The sequence below is a fragment of the Camelus ferus genome, chromosome 5 (genome assembly GCF_009834535.1).
Source record: "Camelus ferus isolate YT-003-E chromosome 5, BCGSAC_Cfer_1.0, whole genome shotgun sequence".
NCBI classification, from domain to species: domain Eukaryota; kingdom Metazoa; phylum Chordata; class Mammalia; order Artiodactyla; family Camelidae; genus Camelus; species Camelus ferus.
The window spans coordinates 32572057-32583160 of record NC_045700.1 but is presented as its reverse complement, the minus strand read 5'-3'; the positions used below and the strand labels follow the sequence as shown (position 1 = coordinate 32583160).

The 11104-nt window shown below is 37.3% G+C and overlaps 1 protein-coding gene across 5 annotated transcripts in view; it reads right to left on the bottom strand.

Annotated features, from left to right (window-relative positions):
* KCNJ3 (potassium inwardly rectifying channel subfamily J member 3) overlaps positions 1-11104 on the bottom strand; it is a 123680-nt gene that overhangs the window by 101877 nt on the left and 10699 nt on the right. For 4 of the 5 annotated variants that reach the window (XM_006193588.3, XM_032479457.1, XM_032479459.1 and 1 more), the window contains exon 2: positions 9554-9770. The exons of the other annotated variant lie outside the window; for it this stretch is intronic. In XM_006193588.3, the coding sequence (XP_006193650.2) occupies positions 9554-9770 (217 nt within the window). The remainder of the gene's footprint in view (positions 1-9553; positions 9771-11104) is intronic. 5 annotated transcript variants of the gene reach the window in all.

Genomic DNA, 11104 nt, shown 5'->3' with positions numbered 1-11104 from the left:
TCCATACGGTCTGCTGATTTCTTTTATTCATACCAACTATAGGCAAATTTATGACAAACACAGTGTCAACCCTCCCCAACTCACCCTCACGCCTAGTAATTTACCCACACCAACCTCCTGCACAACTGAAAAACTTCCATTCTAAGATGCTAAGGATTGTATTAATTAAATAGTCTATGAAACACAGCAATGAAAATAATAGAGAAAATATACTCTTTTTAAGAATTTTTGAGACTTCAGTGTTGACAAAGGCAGAGTAAGGAAAACAATGGAGTAACTCCAATCATAAGTTTGAAAAGACCTATTCCACCACCAATAAAGCAAACTTCTCAATTAAGCTGAAGCAGGCATTGAGGAAGGCTTAACAAACATTTCCGACTGCCACGTGGGGTGACTAAGCACTCCAGTTTACTCAGAGCTCCTGGTTGAGCCCTGAAAGCCTCATGTCCCAGAAAATCTTTCAGTTGCAGGCAAATGGAAAGAGTCATCCTACTTCATGTTTCAGTAGTTAGACATTAATTTTTTAAAGACCTTGGAAAAATATCTATAACACCCAAAAAGAAAATGACAAAGCAGGGTTTTATTTAGGAATTACTCATAAAAAGTTGTCTTATAGTGAAAAAGAATCTATGGTTTTCAAAAAGTTGAGTTTTATTTTGACTCAACAAATTATTTAAATGGTATCTCTAAAAGAGAAAAATATCACAATTAAGAAGCAGTGAATAGTTTAAACATATATGATCACAGAAGTTATTGGGAGGGTACTTTGAGATTTTCCATATATACAGATCCATGGATCATGGACTTTTGCTTAGCAAGGTGTAAAGTCTTCTGAAACTAGTTTACTTTAAGCAGTTACCTTAAAAGGTAACAGTAATCTGGGCAGGAACAGGAAAACCAGAGGTAAATCAAGACATCTCTGATTTAGGTCCTAACTGCAGCACAGATGAAGAGCTCACAGGCTAATGATTCAGAACTTGCCATGAAGAAGGATGAATAGATTTTCCAGTGGTCTGCAGAGTACTACTGAGACGGGGTGGGGGTGGGGGGCAGGGCACAACCCTTAAAAGAATGACACAGTGCACTGGCACCAAGACGGCAGAAGGTTTAACCCCCCGTAGACTCTGAGCTTCAGTATATGCTCACTGTGATACAGCAGCATACTAAATGGCACGCCAACTGGTGCCATGACTGATTCAAGGCTGACCATAAAAGGTCGAAAAGTGGGTGACGGCCCAATTTCTGGGAATCCCCGCCATTCCCCCAAAGTAGTCAGAACAGTCCTCCCACTTGTCAGCATATGAAGTTCCCGAGCCCATAAAAACGAACACCCCCACACCTTGTGGTCACTCTCTCCTGCTTTCTGAGACAGCCCACATTCCGTCTATGGAGTGTGTATCTACTTTTACCTTAAACTAAACACCCCAAGCCTCGTGGCCTCTCTGGCCTTCTGAGACGGCCTGCACTCTGTCTATGGAGTGTGTATCTCCCTGAATAAACCTACTTGGACTCAACTATGGCTCGCTCTTGAATTCTTTCTTGTGTGAAGCCAAGGACCCTCACTTCGGCAGGGTACGACCTAGGGACACACCCATTGTCTCTGGCCCCATTCTCCTGTATCACTACCTCATTTGCAATAATACTAGGGGTTTGCTGATCACTAGTGTCTGAAGAATCATTAAAGTATAATGATTAATTACAAATAATTAAGCTAAATATTGGGGAATCATTCATAGAGGAAACCTGTAGGCCCATTTCAATTATCCCCAAGTTGAGTTTCTGCTCTGTGATTTATTCACTAGAAAATCTCACTAGTAGGAGAAGAGTCAGTGGCCTGTTCATGCTGTTTTATTTATTTTTATCAATTTGTCTTTTGTTTCTTTGGGTGTCACAGCTGCTTCTAAGTAAGCTGCAAAACTTCAGTGGGAAGGATCCTGGAACACTTTTTTCCCATTCCTGTTTAATCATAAGTAACGGCTTTGGAACCAGAGGCCTTTTTCATTACTTTCAACAGTCACAGAGTTGCCTGAGCCAGACAGTTTCATGCAGGACCCAATTACCTCTGGTCTGGCCAATTGAAACAGCCTAATAACTGGTCTGTCTCCGGTCTCAGCCCCAAACAATCCATCCTCCACCTGCAGCCAGACGGTTCTTTTCATCATGCAAATGTGATCATGGCATTTTCCTGCTTAAAACCCTTCAAGGGCTTTATTGCTTGTAGAATTAGGTTCAAACTATGCCTCAAGGATAGGCTCATCTCCAGCCAATTTCCCTCCACCTGCTCCATACTTGGACCATACCCAACTATTTGACCCCTCTAACAAAATGAACTCTCATTTGCTGTCCCTTGGGCCAGGATGCCCAGCTCTCTTAACCCTCTCAACGACCTTCACCTTCTTATCTTACCTCATGCTGTGTCCTTTCAGGGGGCCTCTCAGAACTCCCTCAGAACAAATCCATCAGGGACCACTACTCTAGGCCTGTACTGTACTGTAGCCTGACATACATCTGTTTGAGCACATATTGTTAATACTCAATTCAGCTCAACTTCTTTCTCCCTTTGGTCTGTGGGCTTTCTCCTCAATCATCTTTGCACTGTCTTATACCTACCATAACATGGATAATCAACATGCATTTGTTGATTAATTTCCTATAAAAAATTTGTGACTCAGAAAGCAAGCCTATAAGCAACTCTATTAAATAAATTTAATAAAGCAACTCTATTAAAATCAGTTAACAATAACAATGAAAAGATCAGTTGTGTGTACTGGTACCTGCCACCTTTTGGGATCTATAACATACGGAAAAGAAAATACAGCCACAAAACAAAGTCCTCAATCAATCTTGGCACTCTACAGTTTATCTACAGATGTAATAAAGCACATAGAAGATGAGTAAGAAAAAATTATACATGTATATATACATAAAGAAAAATTGTGATAATAGTACAGACTACTAGGAGTATGTTTTCTTTTAAAATAATGTGTTTTAATATGCATAAAATGAATTGCAAGCAAAATGAGCAATATTAACTGAAAAGTCATGAAATAAGATTCATAGCCAATAAAATAATTTCAACCTTGCTAGTAATCAAAAAGAATAAATCACGTCAAATTGGAAAAAAATAAAACCAATTATAATATCCATTGTTGGCAAGGGTAGGAGGAAATGGGCACCTTCATATACAGTTGTAAATTGGTATCAACTTTCTGTATAGCTGACATAAACATTAAAAGCCAACAGAGTTACCCAGGACTTTACCCAGGACTTCCATCTCTAAGAATTTACATAGAATATTAAAGTTGGTGGTAAATAAATTAAAACTATGGACTATAAGAGTATCTAGCTCATTAAAAAGAAAATGCCTAAAAATCTCAGAGTAGGAGATAGGTAATAAAAAATTAAAATAGATACACAATTAGCACACAATAAAGCCACTGAGATGAATGGTGCAGAACTGTAATCTGACATGAAAGGTATTAACAACACATTATACAACAGAGCAAGTTATAAAACGGCACGTGCAGCATAATAACAACACATCTGAATGCAGACACCTGGAAGGCTAATGACCACTATGCTAACTGTACAGCAGCTGAAATTAAGAGTAAAGTTTTCATTTTCTATATTTGTATTGTTAAAAGTTTCTTCTATAATGAGCATTGCTTAATAGCCCTTTCATAGTAAAAACAGTTTTTTAAAAGTTATTAAAGGAATGCACATGGACTAAAGGGCCCAGACTGAACAAGCATGGCAGCTGTCAAGCCACGTGAGAGAAGACAGAAAAGCTATCCTAGGCAGCGACAATGGTACTACGGCAGACAGGAGAGTCAAGCAGTGAGCATCAGTGTATGGACATTACAGGAAGTAGAGCAGCCTAATTTTTTCAGGAAGAAACACATGTATTTTGATTGGCAGGCATCAGGGATGTTTGAGCATAGATATATCATGAAACTAGGGTTGTAGGCAAATTCACCAGGCAACCATACAATGGTGCACAATCTGCATATAAGCAGATACTCTAGACCTACTTAACCCATTCCTGAGACAACTGCTGTAATTTAGAAGTATTATTATTAGGTGACTTTAAAGAGGAGAGTTGAATTGTAAGACATCTCTAAGAGACAGCAGCAGCCAAGTGCCTAGTCCTTTGGAGCTTCCTTCTCCCAGGTATCTGCTTTGCTCAAGATACTGCGTTTGGACTTAAATGTCATCTTTTCATTGCAGCCTACCCTGACTTCCCCCACTCCCAGTCCCTCTCTCTTTGCTCTATTTTTTTCCCACAGCACTTATCATTCTCTGACATTCTAGATGAGGCACGTCTTCATTTTGCTGACCGATTCCTGTATAAGAATGTAAGTCCCCACAAGGGCAAGAATTTTGTTTTGTTAACTAATGTGCCCCCAAGGGTCTAGATACTGTTTAGCTTGTAATAGGTGCCCAACGTGGATCTCTGGCATGAACAACGAATCAACTTCCCAGATGAGGATAAGAGGAATTACTTGGCATTTAGACAAGTTGACTCTGAGTTAAAATAGTGACACCCAAGTGGAAAAAATGTTCTAGAAATTAATGGCACACACAAAGCCATAGCTGGTGAGAGATTTCATAGCTGGAGAAAAAAGGAATGATGGACTTGTGAGTACATCGTACATTCATTAAAAACAAACAAACAAACAAACAAGAACTCGCTGAGCATTAAGCAGAGGAGTCCAAGAGATGAAAGACATAAACCTGTTTATATTGCCAAGAAGATTACTAAAAGCATTGCAGTAATGATTTCTCTCAAACAGTTTTATTTGGAGAGTTACCTGCCTCACCTCTTAGACATGTAACTGCTTTCTTTAAAAAAAAAAAAAAAAATTTAAGAAAAGCAAGTATCCAGATTCAAAACAAAAGAAGGCAAGGGTGAACCCTGATAGGAGAGAGGAGGAGGAGCAAGAGGCAGCCAGGCAGGGTATAAGGAGCAACTGGAAAATATAAACTAAAGAAAACAGAAAAAGAGAGGCAGAATGTGGTGTCTCTGAATCCCAGAAAGAACCTTGAGTATAAAGGAAAGAATGATGGGATTTTGCATGTTTTTCATGAAGAAAGACCTGGACATTTTTGAGAGCAACTAGAGTCAAAGGGTTTGAAGTATTAGGTATGTTAAGTATCAGAGCCTAAGTCACAGGTGATGCAAAACACAGCGATAAAGCAGATGGTTTTGGAGAAGAATTGGGGCACTTTCCACACCAACACCAGGGAAGAGAAAGAGAAGATAACCACAAGGAAAGGATACAGAGAGTAAAAATGAGAGTATAAAAATGGAAGTGTCACATTCTTTTTGGTAGACTAGGTGGAGAGATGGTATGCCAAGGAAGGGACAGGACAGCTGGGACCGGGGGCATGGAGCGAGAGAAAAGGTCTGAAATAGATCCCATGGGGAGACAGCCTGGGAGTGCAGAAAAGACAATTAAGAAGACTGCCAAATAGCAGCAGAGAGCAGATTGAAGTTTGAAAGCATCAAGTTCTAATGAGTCAAATCTGCAATGCTGTTTGCCTCTAGCAGTGCTCTCCCTCCTGGGAGAAGTGGCAAAGAGAGCAAGACTTAGAGGTAACCTATGCTTAGAAATTTGCCACATGAGCAGAGAAGCAAAGGTTAGTCATGAAGAGGCAAATTCTGTGTTCCTTGTTAGAAGGAAAAGCCCAACTCATCTGAAGCAAAGCAAGCAACAATCCCTGAAATCTGATCACCAAGGAGTATTTCCAAGGAAGTGGGGAAAGTAATGATTGTGAGTCTCAAGCAGAAAGCCGAAACTTTCAAAGAAATGAGGAAGCTTCTAATTTTTCATCCCCCCCCTCTCCACCGCCACCACCTGCTGAGACTACAGGAAGGGAAGAAGCAAAAACTAAATGAGATCAGAAGATTCTTATCGGAGGACTGCTGTGAAGTGAGCAATCGGGGAGGGGCGAGGTGCTGTGTGGGTAGGATCATTAAGATGAAGAAGTAGTAACTGTCTAAAGTTTTACACATTTCCTAGACATTGGGGTCAATCGTTTTTAAATAAACTACAAGCAACCCACTAGAAAAAAAAATGTGTGTTTTGTTAGATACAGTTTGAGATGACTAAATATTACTCTATCATATAAATGCAGTCTTTGCTTTTTAATGGAATCTCAACTCTTTCTGTGAATCTGATGCAATCCTCTGTCTTGTAGAGATGCCCCCAACTCTCTGACTCCTTTTACCCCAGTCTCCACACTGTTCACTCTGCTCTAACCACCACCGCCTTCTTTCAGTTCCTGGAATTGATCAAGCTGGTTCTCAACTCAGGACCTTTGCACCAGCTGTTTCTCAGCATCTGCCACCCTTTCCCTGCAGCTGGGAGGGGGTCCTTCTTGACAGGCAGGTCTCCGCTGATGTGTCACCTTCTCAGAGACACCTTTCCTAACTGTCCACTTAAGCCTGGGATAAAATCTTTCTATTCCATCGTCTTGTTTTGTTTTGGTTTGTATTCAGGACACATTACTATCTGATAATACTTGCTTATTTGTCTTTTTGTTGTGCAGCCTGCCTCCTTCAATTAGAATAGAAACTTCATGAGGAAGGGGATTCATTCTGCCCACCTTGGTCACCACTATATTGCCAGCATTTCAAAGACTTTCAAGCACACAGCATACATTCAATTACATATCTAATTAATGAACGAATGATAAAAACTTAGTATTAATGCCAAATATGATGGAAAGTTACATTGAGTAAACATTTAGTCACAAGCCTGTGTAGCAAAAAACATGAAAGCTAAACTAGTATTAGTGTTGTCTCAAAACATCCCAAAGGATCATATCTGTATTATTCTAAGCAATAAATATTATGAAAAATATTGTAAATGGAAAGATAAAGGAGAAAACATCCTGAAAAATGAAACTAAATAAATCTCAGTAAAGTTTTAAATGATATAGACTTAAACACATTTATGTTATTTTACCAGACCCTGGGAGGTCTGGAAATACAGACAGATTTTACAGAGTTTGAACAGTATGTGATTTAATTAGGGCATATACACAAATAAAATGTCAGATAAATTTTCCACCAAATAAATTATATAAATTATGAGTAATGTTTCTGCTGTGATTTGCTATATTAGATCTAGAAAACAGGCTTAGTTAAGAGGTTAAGAGGAAGCAGACTTTAATATCTTCTTCATAAAAGGCAATCTCCAAATAAGAAATTCAGACAAGTTTTCACATTTTCTGTGGAGAATAGTCTCTGCCAGTTCATTATTTAAAAAAGAAAAAAGGAGGAAGGAGAAATGTTAAAATAAAATCTACAGTTCTGATGAATAATTTAATATTACAAAACTCCAAATGACCTTATGTAGAATATCAGTTACTAACCATGATCCTCTGAATTCTGATGAAGACACATAGCATCAGTTGAGTCAAGAATACATATGCATATTTTAAAAACAATCTGCTTCAATATTCCATTAAGATGCCCATGTAGAAGTCAAAAATGAAAAGAATTAATGAATAAGGAAAACTCAGACAAATCCACATTGAGAGACATTCTACAGAATACCTGCCTGGCCTGTACTCTTCAAGCGTATCAAGGTCAAGAACAGACAGTGAGGCCGAGGAGCCATTCCATCTGGAGACTGAGAAGACAAGTAACCAAGCGAGGGCATCATCTTTAAATTGATGTTGAACCAGGGAAAAAATAGCTATGATGGAAATGACTAGGCCAACTGATAAAATTTGAATGTGGACTATGAGCCAAGTAATAGCATTGTATCACTGTTTAAAATCCTGATTTTTTTCTTAATTGCACTATGATTTTGTGGAAAATTTTTCTGTCTTAGGAATATACACTAGGGATAAGTAGGAAAAATGGATGGATGGATGGATAGACAAATAAAACTAATGAAAGATTGCTAAGGGTGTCAAGTGAAACAAACCTCGCTCATGGGAGTTATTAAAATAATAAGCAATTAGTAAACTATAATCAGGTGTGTCGAAGACAAAACTGTATACTCTAAAAAATAAATCAATAAAAACATCTGCTGTTTAAGCTTTAACAATATGTTATTACTTCAATAAGTGAGATGAATAAAAATTAAAATTTAAATGTAAAGATCTCTTGAAAAAAGCTTTATAAATTGGTTTCATTATTTATCAATATATATTTTAGAAATAGACTGTGACATCATTTCAATTTTTAAGTTAAAAACTAGACAATTTAAACCATAAAATTAGCGACTGAAATCAAATTCCAGATATAGGTTGATGAGTTATGTCTTTACTCACCATCCTCAAAATATTAATTTTTAAAGTGAAGCACTAATGATAATAAAATAATAGTGATACAACAAGCAGCTTCACGGTGGTTATTACATTATTCCCCTTTTAAAGAGAAGGAAAAGAAGCTTATGGAGATTAAGCATCTTGCCCAAATTTCAAATAGGTGTGATGTAAGACGTGTACAAAGATCACAACAGCTAGCCCCCCCCCACCCCTGCTCCAACAAAGCTTTGTATCAGGGTGGGAGATTCCTTCATTATGTAACTCCTCCCACCTTGGTACAAGGCTTGAATGTATCTATGTTATTCCCCGTGTTACTTTCAATTCTATAGTTTACACATAATAATTAGCATTTTAAGATCATTAGAATGAAACTGGGAGAAAAAAATTGAGAGCGAAAATACTTCATACCTTCTTATTACTTGTAGAAAGGGTAAAACTCAAGATAGACAAATAGACAGCTAGATAGATACAATTATGTAGATATTCCATTATTAGTCTCAAACTTCCAGCAGGTTCCAAATCAACTGGCAATACTCAGGCTGCAAATAATACACTCTGATTTATTGTTTTTTTTCCTTTGCCAACCTTATTCTCCTCAGGGAGTAGCAAATTGTGAGTATTCAGGGCATACCAGCATTATACAGCATCTTAAGGAAAAACAGACAGCACACAGCTACACTAAAGCAGAAAAAGGAGAAAAATCTCCTTTTAAAAATGTTTTGTTCAAGGTTCAGCTGGGGAAATCTACTGACCCACTTTGAAATTAAAATGCTGCTTTAGCACACGCTCACACACACACAGAATTTTCCACTGAGGTTGCACATAGTAGCATATCAAAGCTCTATCAATGACACACGAATCACCATCCCTAAGGCAAGAATATGCATGTTGAGTTCAGGCTGCTCACTAATTATCCTGAATTTATTTTAACCTTAAATCTTTATAAAAAAAAAATGATTATAGGAAATCCAAGTCTGCAATTAAACTAGAACATCATAATCATTTCTAGGAGTCATCTCAATTTCCCTTTTTTTTTTTTTTTCAGTAAGTATTTCTGAGTTAACATTACTTATGCAATCATGGCAACAGTAAATCTTCATTTTCCAAGCAGTATCAACTTAATGTTAAAAAGAAATAAGAGGCAAGTCATTACTTTCATTGTTGCAAACTGAGACATTTAACCCAATCCATGATAGGTCTTGTGCATATAAATATAATATTATTATGGAATAAAGAAACTTGATGTCATATCTATGTTTTTACTCACCAGTTGTTTCCACAATGCCTTCTAGGATGACGACAATCTCGAACTGTTCACTTTGCATGCTTCGCTGGGATAGGTCATAAAAGGGGCTTTTGGCATCGATCACGTGGCAAATTGTGAGGGGGGAAACAAGAAAAAGTTGATCTGCCCCTGTACTAAAACCTACATCCAGTTCAAGTTGATCAAGGGGAAGGAACTCACCCTCAGGTGTCTGCCGAGACTAGACAAGCACACAGAAAAAGAGAAGAAATCACCACTTGTACTGAAATTTTCAAGGCAGCCCAACAGTAATTTACATCATTGCCAAAATTCTGCACTATCAATCATCTGCAACAAAATCCAAACAAATCATTATGCAGCTATGTTCTAGCAAATGGGCCGAAATCCCACACAGCTCATACGGAACATACATGCATTATTTATAATATACGACTTACTATAATTACCATTCCCTAACTCATGAGCTTTGGAGAAATGCCTGGTCCAACAATAGCTGTTAACACAAACTGTGGAACTGAGTGTACATGTGCTACTGCTTGACATAAATCACTAAAGGATAACTCATTGCATGCCAGATGTTTTTTCCTCGCAAAGCAAATATGTGGGCAATTCTTATAAAGTTTGTTAAAGCCAAAAAGGTTGATCATAATTTTAAAACAGGTTTATTGCATTGTGACAAAGCAACATAAGAAGTTATTTTTCCAGGACGTTTGGTAAGTAACAAATAGATATAAATTAGAATAGAAGAATGAAGAGGTTATTGTATGAAGGATGTTATATACACAACAGCTCACATAATAAAAATAAAAGGCAGATGCTGTTAGCTAGTGGCTTTTAAACTCCTAATAATAAACTGCATTAAAATTGTTAATTTCTCTACTTATTTTATGAATTGTAACAAAAGTGAAAAATTTATGCTAAACTGAATTTCTTTAAACAATAATGCAGTTTAAAAAAATCTGTATTATACAAACATAATTTACTAAAACTTCCATAAGGCAGTGGCATTCAGTATGAATTATGGTAAAGCTCAATTCAATAAACCGCGTGCATGCTACAAAGAAAATTAAATATGACTATTAACAATTAGCAAACCATGAATGTAAACTCATCTTTCTTTTCTATTCATTTTTCAAATCTGTTACTTATAAGGATCATGTGTAAGCAAATATTTAAGTTTATATGATGATGCTAATAAAATAAAAGCTGGATTAAGCAGTTGCATACAGAAACACTGTGGTGGTGGAGGCTTGTTGCGGACCAAATGGGAATTGGAAGAACCCAATATATTTTAAGAGACTCTTTCAAAGCTAATGTAATAAACAAAACAGAATCTGTAACATTAGTTTCTCCAATGAATCGGTAGTTTGAAGAGAAAAATCCTTACTTTCAGAGTTCCAAAAAAGACACTGGCTTTGTAAATGAGTCTGAAAACACTGAAAAATATGGTTTAGTAAGATGTCCTCCGTAGTAACATGGAACCAAGAGTTTCAAGATGGTGGCGGATTGTTATGGTAGCAACTGCTGAGTCTCAAAAGCAGAATTAGTCAATTA